We start from the raw sequence: 20,754 nt of genomic DNA, 5'->3' as shown, positions 1-20,754 counted from the left end.
TCTGTCTGGTATTAAGTAGGATTCAGAATTAGGGCTTTAATCTTGCACCCATTTTTCATTAAGATTAACTTGAAGTGAATAGGGTCCTATTTAGATCTGTGATGCCCGTTGTTTGTAGAATTGGGGACTACATAACTCTTTGATTGCTATTTGGGAATTAACTATTTTAGTACTTGTGATCTTGTTCCAGAGAATTTCAGAGCAAAAGGAAATATTTTTTCCCGCTAACTATATAATTTGAAAAAGCAGTGATTGTTTTACATTGAGTACTTCATTTTCACTGTAAGGTTTTTGCCATTTGCTTATATTTTTAGATTAAAGAATGACAGTGGTGCAAGAACTTCTGCCGTCCAACCAAAATGCAGTCAGATATCCAAACTTCTGTTTAAGAATCCAGTTACTTCAGTTGAAGGAACAAGTGCAATTAATTGGGGAGAAGATGATGATGGCAAAAGTTAAATTGTATGAGACGTCTGGGGAGCTCTTCATCAGTCTCTGCCACTGCAGAACAAGATGCCAACTGACAAGGAACTGCTAACATTACATTCTTGATCTCAAGAAACTCCTGTGTTTCTCCATGCGGAATTTAGCCCTTAGAGAACTTGAGGGAAAAATCTTAGAAAGTTGAATTAGAGAAAAAGATGCTGAATCATCATGAAACACACTTCTTACTTCCAGACATAAATTGTTTACATATTTTATTTGATTTGCTTTTTTGCTGCACATTAATTCAGTAAAGTAACTTTATTGGTCTAATATATTTTTAGATTTGAGTTGAATGCATATTCAGGGAAAAAAAGAACTATTTACTTTGGGTTTAAGAGAATGGCATGTAGTATTATCCCAGGATTGTTTTCCCTCCCAAAATTTATTTAAAAAAAGTTTTCTTTTGCTGTGTAGTGGAAGCTGTGCCAACATTGGCTAATTTTATTTTTTAAACTGTAAGGATAATAAAATGACTTTGTCTGAGCATAATTTTTGTCTCCTTCATCTTTTATTATTTAAACACTTCTAAATTGTGTCAAATCATTCTTTACTTTCCGTAACTCAAAAGTTTCAGAGTAAACTTATGAGTTAAAATGCGAAACTGGCATGCGACATATCTTTCTGTGGAAATAATTTCTGTTTTTCTCATGTTATTTGGTGCAGCTGCTGCACATACACAACTCTTTCATCCAGATTTGGTGCTCTTTTGAAGAGAAGCTGGCAGTTTAGTCTTGGATGTATGCTAAAGCCAGATTGTTGTGCTTACTCAAGTTTGTTCTGCCTTTCTGCTATTCAGTAATGGGGCAGGTGAAACCTCTCGACTGAAAAGAGGGTACTTCTGCCACCTCCAGCTTAAGGTCAGGACAGACACACTTTACTACAACTTGGATTAATTTTTTTTTCAATAGGAAGTGTGAGAGGACCTCAGTTATTTCAGGACCTGTACATGAGTGCAGAGTGGAGATGACTGCTTTGACTGAAGTTAGTAGTGTGGAGAAGGGACTAAATTACTCACTCCAGAGGATCAGTCACTGGAGTTAACCAAAGTAAATCTGTGTCCTGTGTAGTGAAGAACACAAAAAGCATATGATTGTTATTTAGTTCAAAGTTTTCTATGGTCTATACCTACTCTTCTCACCTGGTTTTTTTGGTAGGTAATTTTTTTTTGCACTTACCTGCTTTAGCCCCAATTCAGCGTATACCCGCATTTGATCACATAGATAAATTGTACTGTTGACTGCATGCACATTTGTAGAAGTATCAGTAATGCTTTATATGGCAATGACTTTTGTAAAATCTTATGGATCTGAAATACCTGAAATCTGTTATTGCCAAAACCGAAGTTTATGAATTATGACTATTTGTTATGTCTTTTCATAGTCCAGAAATTGCACTTATCAACAGCCGTGAAGATCTCAGTGTACTTGCTGGATTCCAGATATTCATACTGCCAAGCTCTTGCATTGAATGTGTTCCACCTGCCTTTAAACCTTGAAAATGTTTAGGTTGTTTTTAAGTCAGGGTACAGCTGAAGTGCTAGAGGCAGAAGAATGTGTCTTCAGTTTTAAGACTTCAGTAAATCCCTTGCTGTTTATGGACAAGGAAGTGTGATACGGAATAAGCCTCTGATAAACCTTCTCACACATGGTTGCATTAAATTTTGAGACTCAGTATTCTGTGACTACAGAAAAGCTACTGCATGCTTTCCCAGTTTGTAGCTTGGGAGAGCCAGAAGTATTACCTAATCCAGCTCCAGCACTGAACTGAACTCTGCCCAGAGGCACCAGTTGGTTAATGCATAAATGATCTGTTGTTGTGCAACAAAAACCTACCACCATTATTTGATCAAAATTGTCTGTTGATCCACAAGAAACTTAATGGCTTGGAAATGGTCTAAGGTGCAAAAACGTTCTAAACTGCTGATTGAGATAGTCTCATGGTGACAGCATACTGCTTTCTAATAGGGTTGTAGTGTTTTGATTATCTCTGGACTGCAAGAAGGTGTCATGCAATCTTAAAGCAATTTGATAATGTAAGCATTCTCTCTTGGAGAAAAATGTCTCTTAGACAGTTGTTACTGGGCACTGCAGGTTCTTGGGAAGTTAAAGAAAAATCTGAGTATGTGTAACAGGCTTCTTTGTAGTAAGGTAGCTTCTGCTGGAATATCTATGGAAGGGAAATCATGAAAGCTGGTGTCCTGCTTCTTTTTTAAAAACTGGATTTTTGACAACATACCACAGAGTGTACCAGGTAGGATTGTGCTTCTCAACTGTTTTGAATTGAAGGGCCACTCGGCTGCTTGTATTGTTTAATGTTTGGGGACATTGGTGGAAAAAAAAGGTAATTTCTTATGTTTAAAATCTTCTGTTTCAGCAGAACGATTTTTTTTTTTTTTTTTTTTTTTGGTGATTACTAGGGAAAGTATTGATGAAAGCAGTAAACATGAGCTGCAGACATACTAGTCCAAGTGTCTTTTCTCTCTGTGTACTGATGATGAGGAGCAGGTCCCTGGCTAGGTATTTAGGTCTTGAATTATTTTGTGTAGTTGTTGCAAAATGTCTTTCTTGAGACTTGAGTTTGAAAAGCTGATACAGTGAGAAATTTCCCTGTCAAACCATTCTTTTTCTCCCCCCTTAGTATTTTATTTCCTGTAGACAGAGAGGAGCTGTTTTCCAGCATCTTAGCTGATCCTTCCTTCCTCCTTCAAGAGAAGAGAACCAAGTGTCATAGAAGTAGTAATTTCTTACCTGCTTTCCTCTTTTCTGCTGTTGTTGCTAGGGTTCATTCCCACACAGGAGCAGTGCATGGAAGGAGGAGAGAGAGGGGGAGGAGTTCAGATTCACTGTGCAAATACATACAGACCTACTAATCTAAATTGATATCCTGTAGGGAAAAAATCACAGATGAAGCAAGCAGCTAACAATGGCTCATGCAAAGGCTGTCTTAGTGCTGGAAAACTTTATAGCTGGCAAATTTGTTCCTTGTTCTTCCTACATAGACTCGTATAATCCGTCCACTGGGGATGTCTATTGCAGGGTGCCAGACAGCGGCAAAGAAGAGGTGAGTAGTATCCAAATGTACAAAGAAGTGAAAAAGTTAAATGCACATAAGTAATATTTTGAGTGGGAGAGGCTGAAGGTGGGAGAACAGAAAAACACTGAAGACTTAAATGCTTAAGTGGGTAGGATCTTGACTGTATTGTACCACTGTGTAATCTATTGCTGTGGCAGAGAATATTGTTATTTTTTTACATTTTGCTGTTAGAAAGTTACAGACTGGATCTGAGGCTGCTGTAAATCAACGAAGTTTCAGTTACTTCAGCGAAACTCCTTCAGCTCACGTGGAAGATGTCTTGTACATAAGTTAACAATAGCACTTAGACTGGCAGTGAGTATAAACAATCTGGAAGAGAGAAGAGAGTTTATTGATCTCTTCTGTGAATAAACTTAAAGGCACCATATACAATTAAATGTGTTCTTCCCGAGTGTCTTGATGATTTGCAGTTGCCATTTAAAAGGATTTTTGGCTTGCTGGATCTTCCCTGATGTATGGTAAAAAGCTTCCAGACCTCTCTGGTTTGATATTAGCAGTTGAATATTAAGTGGAGGGGGTGAAGTGGCTGTGATGCGTGTATGTTTCTTTATAATGTAGCCTGTCCTCTGCATCGCTGTAATGTTTCCTCATTCTGTGCTCTCTAGTGGGATGAATGTCTCCTGGTAGCTTATATATGTTCAGGTGTAGATGGGCAATGTGGCATTCATCTGGGGAGCTGCAGTTTCATTGATGCTACTTTATAAAGGACATACGTGTGTGTCCAACAGTGTTTCATATTTACTAAAGAGAGAAATGACTGGAAAAGCTTGCATAATGCAAAGGGCTTAGAAAATATTGACAAGTAGCATCAATATTTTCAAAACATTTTTTAAAACAAACCACTGCTGTGTGTAGTGGTTCTCTTCACTTGCGTTTCAGTCCTGTTAACATCTTTTCTCTTTGTTTCTGTCAGCAGAAACCTTTGCACTGTAGTTTCAATTGGGTAAATATTTGCTAGATGCTGATGACCAAGGGTTAAAGAGTAACAGGTTAGGTTTGCTAGAATACATCTGTGTAAGTTCTTTCCAACCCTAATTATGCCTGAAAAGACTTTTCTTTGATGTGCAGGTGCAAATCTTCCCATTCATTCATTTGCAAAATCATTAAAACCAGAGAGATGTCAGAATGCTAGAGCAGCCTAACAAAAATAGGCTGCTCTGGCCATTCTGGAGCTATAATTCAAATGTTCATTAAGAGAAATGGCTTTTCTCTTTCAGTTTTCTGAGTTAGCAGTTGTGTGTAGCAGTAGGAACCCTGTTAAAACAGCCATAAAGTCAGTGAGTGCTTTACTGCTGCCTTTAGACAACTATACAAGAGGGTCAGGCTCTGTAGAGCTGACATCCTCTAGTGACTGAGGGAATATGTTGTAGGAGAAAGTGCAATCACATACTACTTAGAGGGTATCTCGAGATTTCAAAATAAGCTTCTAGGCCCAGGTTCAACAAAGAGCTTAAGATGTTAGTTTCTAGTAAGGCTTAATGTCCCATTTGATATTTTTCTTGGTTACTTTTAATGGAGGGTTATAAGGCAGAACAGAGACATACTGTGAATCAGTTGCTGACCCTGAAATTTAACACCAGGTCAGCTAAAGGAGCTATTTCATCCAGTTTCTGCCAAAAACATCAAATGTTTTTTCAGGGGTTAATTTATCCCCTAGCTAGATAACTTAAATTCCAAATAGCAGTACCAAAGCAGGCTGAACAGGTGCCCTGTATCTCCAAAAGACAGGCTGGTAAGGGCTGATTAGCCCTGGAAAATATCTCCTTAAAATGATCTTTCTCTAAAGGGCCTTGATCCTGTGCATCATCCACTGGGAAACCAAACATCACGTCCTGAAGGCAGTTTGGGGGATTTTCCTATTAACCTTTTATGATAGTTCTGGATTTGTTCTTTCTCTGTCTCTGTCTTGTGCAGAAGAGAAAAGCAGAAGGAAGTGTTTCAGACACTTGAATTCATAGTTGAATTCTTATGCATGTTTTCTTTGTGGCTTGACTTTCTTTGCTGCTTTTTTGCTAGTCAAACTAAGGAACTGTTTAACCTTTGCACACTCTCTTACGACTGTACAAATCTTTCCCCTTCTTTTCCTCTTGGTTTGTTGTGTTTTTTTTTTTTTTTTTTTTTTTAGATCAATCTACTGCCACTTCATTCCTTTCTTTGCTGATTTTCTTTTCTGCTGTCTGTGAAAATGCAACATCTTAACTTAAACCAGGGTTAAAAAAAGCAGCCTTAACTGCAGAACAGGCCTCTCAAGGCAAGCAGCAAGCACCCTGTGGAAAGGGCCACAAAGAGGACAGATGAGAAGCAGCACCACAATGGCACCTAATGACAGGAGGGTGGAAGAACAAGTTAATTAGTAAGGGTGATATGGTTTCACAGAGAGTAAATCTTTGCAGAGTAGTGTGCCATCCACACCTGACTTGCTCAGTAAGCTGCAGTTCCCCTTTCCCAGGCCTGCTTTGGCCCTAGTCCAGCTGCTTGGTGGCTGCCAGCCTGCTGCTGTCGGCACCTGGGCGGTAGGTTGTTGAACTACAGTCAAAAGAGTCTGAACTTGGCCAGTGATCCGTGTGACCTTGTGCATGTTGGTTTATTCCTACCCAGACCTCTCTACCAGTATTGTTCTGGCCATTAAGCTTGGGCCCTTATTTCTAGGGACACCACACTATAAATTTTGATGTGCATGGAAGAAAATAAACAAACAACTAACTAGGATTTCCACCTATTTGAATTTTTGTGCCCTTGTTAGTAAAACATCACTAGAGTGCCTATAAATTATTTTGTGATTGTTTTTATAACACCCATCACTATCTGAAGGAACAAATTCACAACTCGGTTTTGTGGAATTGATGAAGTCTTCAGTGACTGCATGGGAACCAGCAATGTGACAGCATTAGAAAAGGTCAGAATTATCTGATTATTACTACATCAGCATCCTCCTAGTTATTGACTTGGGCAGATTTCCAAAAGCTGAAGAAATATTAGAGCAAAGATGATGGAAAAGCAAGTAGGACAGCTTTGGCTAAAGGCCCACCTTGGTGCATACGTTAGATTTTGGAAGCAATTAAGAAGTGACAGATAGGAAGCAAAAATTGGGAAATGGGGTAAATTAAAATATGGAAGGATGTTGGTAATTATCTTTAGAATGGAAAACAATTTCAAGCAGGAACTGCTTATAAATCAATAGATGCAGGTAACTTTAATTTAAGAGCCTAGAGGCAGTGATTGATGGAAGAGAGTGCTTTCTCGTGAATTTTAATCCTTTGAAGCCTAGTCTGATTCAGAAAAATGGTGGTATTCTACCACAGTTCAGAAAGATCAGGCTGAAGGACCATGCAGTAGTTATGTACATCTCAGGCAAAATACTGGCAAGACTGATATGCATGTATATGAAGTGCATATAATGAGCTTTCATATCTGTAGACTTTGTTAAGTATCTGATGAGAGAACTGACTAAACACCAAGAGTTTTAGAAAGGAGCTAATTTTTTTTTTTTTTTTTTTTTTTTGTGAGGGCATTAATGAGTTTTTAGCTGTGACCAGCTAAGATTAAAAAAAATTCTCTGTCTATTCTGTAAATATATTCTTAGTGTTTGCTTGAACCAGCTGGGGGAAAGAGAAGAGGAAAACAGAGGCAGGGAATACAGTCTGTTCCTTTCCCAGTCCCTTACTTTCATCATTGCCAGGTGTGGCTGAAGTCCCATGTTGCAAGGACTCTGGATGTTTAGACCAAGGCTGCATTTGCTCTGGGAGATGCTTGCACTTTCCCCCATGAAAAACAAGGTTCTGCATGGGTTCAGCCAGTGGCACTTGGCAGTGCCAGTTGACCAGTCTGGCATTTCTCCAGGTCTGGAAGGCTGCCCATAAGTTGCTGGAATTTAGAGAAAAGCAAGAGTTACAACAAAATACAGTATCAAGAAAAGAAACTGTATTGAGTTATGGGATAGTGTCTTGAGAAGATGAAAATGGAGAAGCTATCAGTAGTCACAACTTTGTAAAGCTGAAGTCTTCCCAAGAATGTGATCTGGATTATTAGCTTCTCATATACGAGTTCATCTGCTGATTGTTTGATAGTCCTTCTAAGGCTTTCGGTTAATATTCACCATTCCATTTTTGCTTTTTTAGGTGGAAGCTGCTGTCAAAGCTGCCAAAAATGCCTTCCCAATTTGGTCCTCAAAAAGTCCATTGGAAAGATCTCAGATCCTGAACAAATTGGCAGACCTGATTGAAAATGACCTGGAAGCATTTGCACAAGCAGAGTCAAAGGATCAGGGTAAAAACTGGAACTGTTGATCTCAAATGTAGAGTGTCATGCTGAATATTGAAATGGGAGGATATGGTCCAAAACTTTAGTATGGCATGAGCTGTTGGTACAAGTTGGAGTTGATGTGCATGACTTTTGTAAAAGTTGCTGATTTTGGATTCCTGGGACATTTCTGTTTTTCAGAATTGCTGATTTTGACTTCAGTTATTAAATATTTGTAATGCGATACTACAGGGGAACTGTTGTTGACTGGTTACACTGTGCAGGGGATTACTTGGGTGTAGGACAAAAGATGTGTCCCAAAACCCACACAAACCGTAGTGTTCAGAGCAGAGTTTGAAGCACTGTTCATGGTGGTGTTCAGATGAGCTATTTTCTGCCTGTGATAAGAGCACTGTGCTTGGTTTTGTTTCAGGAAAAACTATTACATTTGCTAGAACAGTGGACATCCCTCGGGCCGTGTACAACTTCCGATTCTTTGCCTCTTCCATCCTTCATCACACAACAGAGTGCACCGAGATGGCAACTATGGGCTGTGTGCATTATACCTCAAGGGCACCTGTGGGAGTTGGTATGGTGTTACTGAAATGCTGAAAAGCTTGGCAGAGTGTCTGCCTTAGCAGTGACTCAACAAAGAAAGAGGATTTTTCAAAACATTTATTGTCTCTGGATCATGTGCTAAACACAGCTAGTCTGCTAAAGCATGAGCAACTTTATGTAAAATCAGTCATGCTACTTCATGGTAAAAAGAATACTTATATGCCTTAAGCATCTGTTTTAACCTGTTAGCTCTCACTCTCAAAATACCTCTCGTGTTTTGTACATGTGCATCTGTGTGTGTAGGTAAGTATTGCTGTTGTAGATCAGTGAGGTGTTCAGAAGCACTGCAGAGAGAGCTGGATCCTCCTCGCCTTTGGGGAAGCAGTAGTAGCTTCCAATGTGACATTTCAGCCTGTGACTGGAACATGCATGAGTGGCTAGATTGCTTTTAGCTGGGGAGTTGCTGAACTCAGCCCCTAGATGCTGCTAAGGCTTCATAAATAAAGTGGCTGTGCTGACTCGAGGAGGAATGGAGTTGTAATGTTTCAATTATTAGGTGTTTTATCTAAATATAGATGAATGTTCCACATACACACTTGAAATGTTTAAAAAAATAAAATTAGCTAACCTGGAGGACACATTTAAAAGTTTTTGTGGGCAGTGGAGAACATGAGTACGTCTGGTAAAATTACTCTCATAAGGAAAAGTCACTCACTGCATCTGCTCCATCAAACAGTGTGTGACTTTTGTCAGCAATCACACATAACAATTACAGATTATTTTTCGCTATTTCCTATAAATATGTAAGGTGGAAGTATTCCCAAAATCAACTACTGAAACAATTCTGGTCATTCAGCAATTTGTGAAAACAGCAGTTTGTACATTGATAAACTTTGGCACTCATAAGTTAGGCTAAAATTTATCAGGAAAATATGCACTGTATGTTATGCATGCCCTTTTTTTTGTATTAAAATTGGGGGGAAAGAAAGCTCTAAAGAGCAAAAGAAAGCCAGAGTGATCTCAAGTAACACATATTATCTTAACTTGCTGTTGGCTAACACAGAATGTTACCACAGATTAGTTGGTGTACATAGTTGCTATGGCTAACTTTGCATTAATATTTTTATAAACCACTGAAAATTCACTTACTGTGAATGTAAGATTCTGCAGTAAAGAAGGACCAAAACTTATTCAGAGAGTTCAGCTGATCACCTTTAGCATCATTTACACAAATCTTTTAAAATTATTTGCCTCTAAGAAATGTTTCTAGCCACAAATCTGTTGCACATTTGTCTGGAAATAAAAGCTGTAGCCAAGTTCCTTTCATAAATCTGAATTGGTGTATAACTGCTTGACGTTAGAGAATCACATCTTGTCTCCTCTCCCAGCAGACTGAACTCTTATCTTCTATGGTTTTGCTCTGTAGCTGGCTTAATCAGTCCCTGGAATTTGCCACTATATTTGTTGACCTGGAAGATAGCTCCTGCCATTGCATGTGGAAATACTGTGGTTGCCAAGCCAAGTGAAATGACATCTGTCACAGCTTGGATGATGTGCAAACTCTTGGAGAAAGCGGGTGAGTCCCATAGCATGCTAGGGAGGGGGAATAGGGTGGGAATACTTGCCTGTGCACCGTTTTATTTTTTGTTGCAGAAATCAGAAAGTGCTCAAAGAATCTGGGAAAGACTGCTGTAGCTGAATGTTGCATTGAAGAACTAAAAACTCTCCCTGTCCTCATACTATCCCATCTCCCCACTCCAGCTCTTGACCAGTTTTTTCTGTTATCTTCTCATGAAAAGCCTTCCAGTGCCTCCTTTCCCTCTCCTGCAGTCCAATTAAGGATGTTCTAAGTCTGAGGTGCCAGCAGAGGAATGATGAGGGCATAAGAGAGTGAGAATCAGCTCTTGGTGGCTGTCGTGGCTGTATTTAGTGCACTATTAAGAAAAACTGGGAGGACAGCTGCTTCTTCCCTGAATGACTGAAAACTGAGTCTCTGATGATGGATGCCAGGCAAGCTTGACTGATCCGTGGAATTGGTTTTATCCTTTAACCTGTGACCTCCAGGGTTATTAAACATCATGCATTTCAGCTACTATGTAAGTTGTCAGTCTTTGTCACCCCGGAGCTACTGGTAATTTTCTAACTTCAGAGACAAAACACAGTGAAGTGAAACCTGCAGAGCAAGGGAAAGGCTATGATGACCGTGTGCCTTTCTTCCCATCAGGAGTACCCCATGGGGTGGTGAACGTGGTGTTTGGAATGGGCACCAAGGCTGGAGAAGCCCTTGTCTGCCATCCTGACGTGCCTCTGATCTCCTTCACGGGAAGCACACTGACGGCCCAGCGGATCACAGAGAAAAGTGCTCCGCACTGCAAACGGCTTTCACTGGAACTGGGAGGCAAAAACCCTGCGATCATCTTCGATGATGCTGACTTGGCCCAGTGCATCCCCACGACCCTGAGGTCCAGCTTTGCCAATCAGGTGCCTCCCACCTCCATAGCATATAAACCCTGTTTGCAGCAGGAGGTGTGCGTGTTTCTGAGTGTGTGTGCACGTGCCTGTACCTTTGGATCCAAATCCTAAATTGTCATGGTCTGTTTCAAGGTTCTGTGTGGTAGGAAAACTGTAAATAGAAAAATACAAAAAAATTTTCACTATTCCATAAGCAGGGAAACAAAATAATAAAGGTCTTTTCCTAGTACTCCCCATCAGAAAATAACAAAGTGTTATTATCCCTCTCAAAATAGATATATTGCTTATCCTTCCAGAAAGCAACTGCTCTAAATTCCACCCTGTAAGTAAGTAGGAAGCTTGATGATTTTCTGGATTTAAATTAAGAGACTCCCCCCAAAATTCTGTCAACATTCCTCTTCCCTCATCACCACCCTCAGGAGAGATCACCAATGCTGTGAAACTGTATCAGGGCAAATGTTCAGAAAAATAGCTTGGTATCAGAAAGTGATTATCAGGAAATGAAGACAGAAAACATTCAGAATAGTAAATCACATTTCCTATGGAAAAAGTTGGAGAAGACAACATGTAATCAATGGAAAACCAAATTTATGTGCATTAGTAAGTGACTGTACAATCCTGTTATTGCTGTTTTGTCTTTCTTCTCTTTTACATTTTAATCTGGGAAAAATCCTCCTTTGCAGTGTTGGTGAATGTTGTTTGCACTCCTGAGGATGCAGAGGCACAAGTCTCATACTGGGATGTGACTCAATAATCATCAGTAGTACAATGTAATATGAATTGGTGTTGTTGTTTTTCTTGTTTGTTTCTTTTTGGTAGGGTGAGATCTGTCTCTGCACCTCCAGGATCTTTGTTCAGAGGGGCATATACAGTGATTTTTTGAAGAGGTTTGTGGCAGAGGCTAAGAAGTGGAAGGTTGGGAACCCCTCAGATCCTACAGTCGACGTAGGAGCACTAATAAGTAAAGAGCATCTAGAAAAGGTAATGTTACATGAGGTTTACATGATCTCACCTCATTTTTTGGAGGGCTATGAAAGGTGATTTCAAAGGTGTATGGGAAGGACCATGTCCTCTCCAAGATGATCGCTGAGGAATGATGATTCAAAACCATTATAAGGTATCTTTTTGATAAGGTTTCTGTTGCCTGTGGCTTGGGATCATGTGATTACTCCAGAAAAATCAACTCCATGGGGAAAATAATTTAAAATGACAAAAAATAATTTCCCATTTGAAGTGAAATAATTAAAAATGTGTAAATCTAAATCCTGAATTTATACTAACCGTTCTTAGTATTCAGCAACATTTCCATGGATTTTCATATTGTGTTTGCTGAGATCACTTATTTGCCTAATAAAGTAATTAACAAGGTAAAAGTTTTATTTTTATATCACTCTTTGGCAAATTCTGGGGAGTACGATTTCCTAGGACTGTTGGCAGTTATTTGGAATTGCGTATGTGTAGTGGGAAGCTGAGATGGTGCACAGTTAAACTAGTCTGCTTTAGTGGCTTATATGAAATGAATTTTTCTGGTGTCAGAGTTCAGGAGAGCAGATGCTCACATCCCAAAACTATCTGACACAATCAGCATAAGCAAGAAGCAGACCGAAAACCGCAGAGTGAGAGAGAAAGCCAAACCTCTGTCATGCTTCCTGATGCCTCAGCAGGCTCTCCAGGCGTGTTCAGAAGTAGAGTGGCAGAAACACCCACTTCCCGAGGTCCTCGGTCTGTGGCACCACAGAGGACTTCCGACTCTAACCTACTGAGGTGGTTAAAAGAAGAAAAAGAGAAAGAAGCCCAATGGTATCTCTGTGGTGTTTCTGTAGGGAGAGAAACCAGGCAATGATTTCAGAATGGCAGAAGTAGATTAATAGCATGTCCTATGTGTTCAAAGTAGCATATGATAGCAGCAGCCATGGAAACAGCTTTAATTATTTATTGATGAGATTTTCTATAGCATTCATGGCTTCATTATCCTTGTGGCATGTGAACATTGAACAAGCCTGCCTGTGAGGTAGGAAAATATTACTCATCCCTTTGACTAAATGAGTGAATTGTAGCATGGAATACATGGCAAATTGGCCAAGCTCCTGGAGGACTGGAGGGAGGCTCCAGGACCGGTTGTGTTTTCACTAGGGGCCCTACCCTTTTGAGAATACTTAGCGAGAAGGTCCAGCAGTGTTGCCTGCTAGGCTAGTAAATGTTTGGAGAGAGAGAGAGAGAGAAAGATTGTTTTACAGCAAGAAATACCCAGCCTTACTTTTACAGAAACATAACAAAAGCTAGGGAGGGAAGTAAAGGCAGCGTGACCTAGTTGGAGATATTTAGGAGCTCCTGTTGATGTGCCCAGACTGGAGAGGTAGACCCTCAGGATTTGGTGTCCTTTAGCAGTGATGTTTTCCTGTTCATTTCCCAGGTAAGGAGCTATGTGAAGAAAGCCCAAGCTGAAGGAGCCAGAGTCCTCTGTGGAGAGGGAGTGGATTCCTTAGCTCTCCCAGCTGGCAACAGGAAAGGCTACTTCATGTTGCCCACGGTTATTGCCGAAGTCAAGGATGAATCTTGTTGCATGCAAGAAGAGATCTTTGGTCCTGTGACATGCATAGTAGCATTTGATACAGAAGAAGAAGTGATTGAAAGAGCCAACAGCGTGAAATACGGCTTGGCAGCCACTGTGTGGTCCAGCAATGTGGGACGTGTTCATCGGGTGGCAAAAAGACTACAGTCTGGATTGGTGTGGACCAACTGCTGGCTTGTTAGAGATCTGAACTTGCCATTTGGTGGGATGAAAGCCTCAGGTGTAGGAAGGGAGGGAGCAAAGGATTCCTATGAGTTTTTCACTGAAGTCAAAACCATCACAATAAAGCACTGACATATATCAACAGAAGTATTTTAGGATAAAATAAATGACAGTAATTAGCGCTACTGTAAATGGCTTTCTGGAACACAGGCTGCGTGGTAGCCATCTTTTTCTTGAACTTTGGACAAGTAATATCAATGACAGCTGAAAACAGTCATCCCAAATGCTAATGTTGAATTCAGCCTCTCATGTTAAATGAGATCAGTGCAGACTCCACAATCAACCCAACCCAAGCCATCTTATCTGATGGATCCTAAAGTTTTTGAGTATTCCTGTCTCAAAATTCTCTCAGTCTAAGGCAAATTGGAGAAAGGATGATATATGACTGTACCTGTGGCTGGTGAATTACCTTGAGGGACAAAGTGACAAGCATGCTTTGAGACAGAAATTGTAATGGGAACCAGCCTGTTTCCACTATAAGCAGTACATTCCATGTACCAATCCATATTGCTCTTCACTGGTATCAGACAAGGACTGAGCTACAGCACACTAAATGCACAAGGCAGTACCTTTAATCTATTAAGTAGGGTTAAACCGTAGGGTCATGAAATTCTCATGATACATAGAGACAATAAATGTTTTAATTATAACCTGCGTTATGGTATGCAGCTGAATCATCCTAAGACTTGTTCTCCAAGTGTTTTGAAATTACAGCCTTTTGTCACTTCTAGGCCTCAGTGATGGTGTTTTTCACATCCCTGAACAAAGATTTGGCTATATCACAGACAGTGTCATTCTTCATTAATAAAGACTGGAAGTGACTCCTAAGAGAACTAACTGTTGGAAATATTTGTCACCAAAATGTAAAACCACTGGCAACTTTCCTTCACTTATTTACAGAGTTTTAGTTTTTTTTAATCAATCTCATTATTTTTTAATCAATTTAAGGTATCTCACAAACTTGTCCACATTCCACAAAAAGAGAAATAAAGTTGGATACACATTTCCCCCTCCCTGAGATGGCTACATCGCTGCTGAATTTTTAAAGCAGCCCTTCATGATTTGTTTTCAAGTTTTGAGATGAATTTCACAGTAAACAAAGCTGCATGGAGTTTCATAAATGCCTGTATTCTGAGAAGAGCTAATGAGTCGTGATATTTTTTCAGGGCTGTTGGGGGGGAAAAAAGGGCACCTCTAAGATATAAAAATGCTGCTGAATAATTATTACTGGTAAGATTTGAAAGAATGGAGTAGCAAATGACTCTGCTGCTCCTCTGCACACCCAAAAGAAAATGCAGAGAGAGATTTGAGGTTAATAGGAAAATTCAGTTTTGTATTTTATACAGTTTATAATATTTTTAGGGGTGTGGAGCACCCATAATAATATGCAGGGCTGTAATACCTTGTAAAACTGATGTAGACAGTCCACGGGAGTCTCTAGGCCTTGAATACTAATCCATACCTTTATTTTGATATTTCTATTTAAGATAGGGTTTTTTGCATAGTGTACTTTTCAAGAGTATATTTTCCTGAGAGGATTTTTTTTTTCTTTCCAGAGTTTGGCCAAGCTAATGCTGGTGGATTTGTACTTTTTAGTAAAAATAAAAATGCCAACGGGGAGTTTTAAATTACAGCTGCAGAAAGGCAGCCTTTTCTCTCTTTAAGTGTTTTTTTGTGAGAGGAGTCACTGGAATAAATAGTGGTGGTGGTGTCCTCACCTTGCATGAGTTATGCCAGGGACTGCTCTAGAGGTTTTAAAGTGGGGGATGGATTCCACCCTTTCCAGATGTCGCTCCAGAGTCAGTCATTCACTAGGAGCATTTGATACATGTGTCCTCAGTTGGCTGAAAAACTGATTTTCTCTTTCAGAAGACTTTTTCAAAATAACATGTACTCCAGAACCAAGTTTGTGATGAAACTTGAAATCTCTGGATCCAACCTGGTTGCAGGGCAGAGCTACCAGGGCAGGGAGGCTGGGAACCTGGTCATCTGATGGATTTGGAACAAGTACCCCCAACTGGAGACGAGTTAAGGAAATACATAAAAATAATAGGCTTATTGAATTGATGTATTTTGAAGAAGCACATTTTGTTTTAAAAATCTGCCTGGGTCTATTCATGACCATGTGGTGGCAGCAGAACACCTGCTTTGTATTTTTATCCCCATCCTTTTGCTGGGAGGGGAATGAACAGCATGTTTCATTCTGCCAATTTTTTTTTTTTTTTTTTTACAAATCCTGTTTGGAAGAGCAAAAGCACCCAAAAGCTGTGAAATGCTTCATTAGTTTGAGGGGCAGGCGTTTTCAGCAACAGCAGATGGGATATTACACAATTAGTAGATTTGGATGGATTCCTTCCCCCCACCTGGATCTGGTCTAGCTTCAGTTTTAATGACCTGGATTTTCTTTCAGGTGTTGATTTTGGCTTGGCATTAGATGCGATGGGAGATTTCTGTATATTTTTCACATTCAAGAGACAAAGACCCATGTGTCATCTACATGTTTCTGGCACAAGATATCTGAGGTATTTTATAGAGAGGTGGAGCAGTAGGTGGGGAGGGGACAGAGCTCTGCAGGACCCCCAGATGAGGGGTATAGAGACGGTGGCTCCATGTCCAGCATGACTCTGGGGGTTTCTCAGAGGTGAGCTCCTGGGATGCCCCCTTTGGTCGTCTCTGTATCCAGCATCTCAGACAGATAAGGGAGGTTTGCTGCTGCTTTTGGGTAGGAGGGAGAGCTCATGTGAAGATAGAAAATACTGTCCCTTTCTGCATTTTTCATCTGTAATGGACTCCTTCCTTCTCCAGTTAAGGTGCAGTTCAAGTGCCTTGATTATTCTGCTATTTCTTGCCCTTCTACATGAGTAGAGATTCACGTATGTATATATACCCATGGGCGGCTGGGTGGGTGTTACCTGGGTGGTAATGGGTAATTCTTGCATTTCACATGCTCACCTGCAGCCTCAGATCCTAGCCCATGAGAGAGCTGCTGGTACTGGTGACTGTGAGGTGACATGACAGAGGATACCTGCTTGTACCAGGAGCTGCCTGTGGGGACACTGAATTCTCTTACACACCAAATGCTATGAACTCTCCCTCTTTTTTTTTTTTAATTCAGACTGACTTCTAGTATAGCAGTGTGCATGGATAACTGTCTCTCATCTTACAGACAAAGTAGTCAAAGAACTTATTCCTGCAGAGGATGAAGGTCCTTGTTGCAGCTGCTTTGTTTCTGGATTTTCTGCTCTCAGTCCCTGTGTGCAGCAAAGAGGATGAGGCAGGCTGATCCAAGGCATCAGACTAATGGTTCTCACGGAGCTCCCTGGGTTACATGGCCTGGAATTTTCCAACCCAGCAGCAAAGCTGTATTTTTTTGTAGACTGCCCCAGCTTGTGCATAAAATCATGTGTCCATTGTGATGATTTGTTTAATTATTGTTATATAAAGCCCCAAGAGTTGCTCCATCTGTTAATTCTTACAGATGGAGCAAGTACAGTTCTGTTTAACACTAGATTATCTCACTGGTGTGAGATGATTACTTTATATGGGTAGATAGTAATATATTTGTCATGCTTTACAGCTCTCAATTAGCATAGGATAACTTTTGTTCTATTTCAGATCTTTTCTCAGCATGTTTATATCTGTATCCAGCTATTGTATAATGCTTGAAAGCAGCTTTGCTTAGGGAGACTTTGGGCATGCTTTAGAGAGTTGACACATCAGTTCTAATGTTTATATTCAAATTAGGCTACATCCCTATTCTCACAGTGTTTGTAACTTAGGCAAAACAAGAAGTATTTGTAAAACTCCCAGGGACAAACACAGACTTGACTTTTTGGGTCAAAGAAAGTTTCATGTCTAACTTAATTGTGCAGAACTAGAATGTAAGCTAGGCTAGTTTTAAAACCTTAGCTTTGAATTTCCAAACTTCAGAAAGCCATATGTTAAGATTCAGCTTCACAGGTAGAGTCAGATCTCTTATCCCTAAGTCTTTCCTCCAACAACAACAACAAAAGAAGAAGAGGGAAAAAAAAAAAAAAAAAAAAAAAAAAAAAGAGGCAGGAGGGATCCTGAGGGAACTGTGAGGACTTTCCTGTCAGACTTGTCCTCAGGGCTGAGGTATGGTTTTGCTCAGCCTGGAAGGATGTTTGTTCAACACCTCTCTGAGCTCTAGAAGGGATGACATCTGAAGTGTCTAAGTACTTCAAGCTTCTTATTAAGCCTATGGAATTTCTTTATGGTGAGAGTGTGAAAAATGAAAATGAAATTTTCCTAGACTGGAAGAAGGCCTGGGTCTCACTCTTCACCCTAGTTAGTAGTTAAGTATGCTGTAGAGAGCTAAACATAATGAATAGAGGAGACCCAGAACAGTTTCAGGAAATCCTGGTGACTGGGCCATTTTCTTCATTGAATTCTATTCCTCTCCAAGGAATTGTTTTTGCACCTGGAGGGTGATGCTTGTACTTAGGAGGCCTCAATGCACTAGCTTTGTTGTTCTAGAATATATAAGATCGCTACTGATAACACTTGTACTCTAGGTGAAGAGTGGTGTATAATGAGAAAAAGAGGGAAGTCCTGCAGTACTTTAACTGGGTAAACTGGATGCATTTTAATGCAGCTGAAAGCTAGTTATGCATCCAGAAACTGTATGTGCATGGTGCTGCCTCCTGAAAAGGAGCAGCTGAAAAGGATTTGGAAATTATGAGAGAAAGCACAGTCAGTATGAGCATACCAGCTCAGCCAAACCAGCCCACAGTGTAGAACTTGGCATGAGCTCTGCCACATCATTGCCAATAATGGGGGAGCCAGCATGATCCTGGAGAGGATAAGCAGAAGTCTGCTGAAACTGCAAATAAGCTTTACCTTTTGTATGTAGTATTACTGTTGTCATGTGCATCTACTTCTGATATCTTTTAAAGGATATGGAGGGAGGAAAACTATTCCCAATTTTGGAAAAAGTCCTAGTGTGGGACTTAGACCATATGTTTTAGCATCCTTTGGCTTCAGAAACACCTGCTTTACGAAGGCATGTGGTTTGTGTCTATATGTGTGTGTTCAGATGTGGGGAAGCAGTTACAGGTGTCCGTGATGAGTCCAGAGGGGCAGATGCACACTACTGGGCTGGTATTTTGAAGAGCAAGATTTGTCTTCTGAAACACAGGAGGTGGTGGAGCAGCTTGACAGCTGTCCTCTCTGTTGGGTGATGGGTTAACCATGGCACAACTTGGTTTATGGTGTTTCCCTGTGCCATCAGGTGTCCTTAATAATTTCCTGGAAAATGCAAATGCTCCCACGGAAGGGAGCACAAGTGTCCTAAATGGGCTACGGCCTGTGGTTTAAAGCATGCTGTTTATGGAAAGGGGCAGATGCGGAATTGTGACCTGTCAGGTAGATTAGGCCAAGGTTTATCACCTAGTGGTGACCACTCAGTTTTGGTCCTGGTCTTTGGGAAGACATGCTGGACCTCTCAGCTTGGCTCAGGTGAGGGCAGGGATGCCTGGTCCAGTGAACCTGCTGGGACATGAGTAGGTGAGAGACAGATACTAAACCACAGTTGAGACTGAGGCATAAGTACTCATGCAACTTCACTGTAGGCATGTGGGGCCTTTGCAGTTATGCACAAGATGAAATAAGAACATTTCTCTGTGTATGAGAGGTGGTGTGGAGTGCTCAGATATGATAATGATGGGGCCTATGTAAGTCCCCAAAAGAGCGAAAGGCTTCTTTCAGAGTAATGCTAATAAGAGCTGTCTCCTGGTTTCAGAAAAATTGAAGTAATTATAGACCATTTACTGTGGAGAAGTAGGGACACACACTCATTCACAGGGTGCTGAACTTGTCCAATTAACTCTGAGCTCCTGAATTAATAATGAAAAGATTATGCTGTCATTAATAATTCATCTTAGTAATTGAATTTTCTTCTCCTTTGGGAACAGTGCATACTGAAGTGAAGGTTTACCCTCGGTTACAGAGAGACTTCTTGTTTTTCTTCAAGTTTGGCTGACCCAACACAGAAGTCAGGCAAAAGTCACATATTCTGCATCTGTAAAATAGCATTTTCAAGTGTTGATTTATTAAAAAAAAAAAAAAAAAAAAGCGGGGGAACATTTCCTAATCTTGCCTTATTTTTAAAAAAAGACACTTACTTGGCTTGAGTGAATTAACAGTGTTTACTTGCTGAAAATGCAAGATTTTGTCAGGAGGAACACCGAAATGTTTGTTGGTGGAAATAGCAGAATGTCAATCTGGGATTCTGTTTGGGATTCCTGGGCTAAAATATCCATGTTTTCACATAAGTACTTGTTAGCTGAAAATAGATAATTTTAGTCCTGCTTAATGGTTGTATTTCAGTCAGGTTGTATTTCTCCTTTTCCAAGGAGACGCTGGAGCCAGTTTTCCACGTAGAGGACATTGAGTAGCTGTGATAAGATAATCTGAGAAGTTTGATTAGGAAATTAGCTTCTTCCTGTGCTTTTTATCTCCCAGAACTGCACTAAGATTTTTGAGGATGGAAACGATATTTTTGTAGTCCATAATTATATTCTTACAGTTAATAATTTTTTTTTGAGAGATGTCAGTTTTGTCTCTTCAAATGCGCAGTGTGGATGGTTTTTTTGATCATCAAATGCGTCTCCAGACTTTGTGGATTTGAGACATATGGGACATGGGTGAAAACTGGCATCCTGCAACAGCCACATGCACAAGAGTATGTTGGCGATTCAGAGAGAAGTTTGCTGTTACAGCACTCTGAGATTTTTCTAAATCAGTTGACCCCTGCAAGGACCTGAAGGCTGCTTCCTCTGTTGGTGATATGTTGTGAAACCTTTGCTGTGTGTTTAAAAAATAAATATGTGTATTTGTGTATGTGCATAACTATTCAGATATGTAGTTTCCATAGTGTGGGGCTCCAGTAAGAAGAGCAAGCTGAGCTATTGATCCACGTGCTTCCAAAGAAAATCTTACTCTGGTCTGAGACTTTACCTTCCTGCTCAGTTTCCTTCCATGAGCAGCCTAAAACAAAAGTAGTTTTTCAGATTCCTGCGCTCTTTATAGCACAACTCGCTACGTATATGTCCTTAACACCATAGACTCATCTAAATAATAAAATTCCCTTA

General features: G+C 40.2%; 2 protein-coding genes across 5 annotated transcripts in view; both read left to right on the top strand.

Moving 5' to 3' along the window:
• HBS1L (HBS1 like translational GTPase) overlaps positions 1-969 on the top strand; it is a 61,420-nt gene extending 60,451 nt beyond the window's left edge. For both annotated transcript variants that reach the window (XM_074896367.1, XM_074896369.1), the window contains one exon: positions 315-969. In XM_074896367.1, coding sequence (XP_074752468.1) covers positions 315-326 — 12 coding nt within the window. In that variant the 3' untranslated portion in view covers positions 327-969. The remainder of the gene's footprint in view (positions 1-314) is intronic.
• Positions 970-3,382: 2,413 nt separating this feature from the next.
• On the top strand, positions 3,383-14,743 carry ALDH8A1 (aldehyde dehydrogenase 8 family member A1). 3 transcript variants are annotated; one of them, XM_074924181.1, is made up of 7 exons: positions 3,383-3,546; positions 7,698-7,845; positions 8,252-8,407; positions 9,803-9,952; positions 10,601-10,857; positions 11,668-11,829; positions 13,262-14,743. In XM_074924181.1, the coding sequence occupies exons 1-7, from the start codon at positions 3,409-3,411 to the stop codon at positions 13,712-13,714; spliced, it is 1,464 nt and encodes a 487-aa protein (XP_074780282.1). In that variant the 5' UTR covers positions 3,383-3,408; the 3' UTR covers positions 13,715-14,743. The 3 variants fall into 3 exon arrangements, with proteins under 3 accessions (XP_074780282.1, XP_074780290.1, XP_074780297.1); XM_074924189.1 differs by lacking the exon at positions 9,803-9,952; XM_074924196.1 differs by lacking the exon at positions 11,668-11,829.
• Positions 14,744-20,754: the final 6,011 nt, after the last annotated feature.

This window comes from Athene noctua, chromosome 1 (genome assembly GCF_965140245.1).
Source record: "Athene noctua chromosome 1, bAthNoc1.hap1.1, whole genome shotgun sequence".
In the NCBI taxonomy this organism is placed as follows: Eukaryota; Metazoa; Chordata; class Aves; order Strigiformes; family Strigidae; genus Athene; species Athene noctua.
Note: the sequence above shows the minus strand (reverse complement) of the source record. Positions and strands in the feature narration are given on the sequence as shown.

Coding starts and splice junctions, on each gene's coding strand:
- ALDH8A1 (XM_074924181.1), top strand. CDS start 3,409: ATGGCTCATGCAAAGGCTGTCTTAGTGCTGGAAAACTTTATAGCTGGC. Junction 9,953..10,600: donor CAAACTCTTGGAGAAAGCGG/GTGAGTCCCATA, acceptor TCTTCCCATCAG/GAGTACCCCATGGGGTGGTG. Junction 10,858..11,667: donor GGTCCAGCTTTGCCAATCAG/GTGCCTCCCACC, acceptor TCTTTTTGGTAG/GGTGAGATCTGTCTCTGCAC.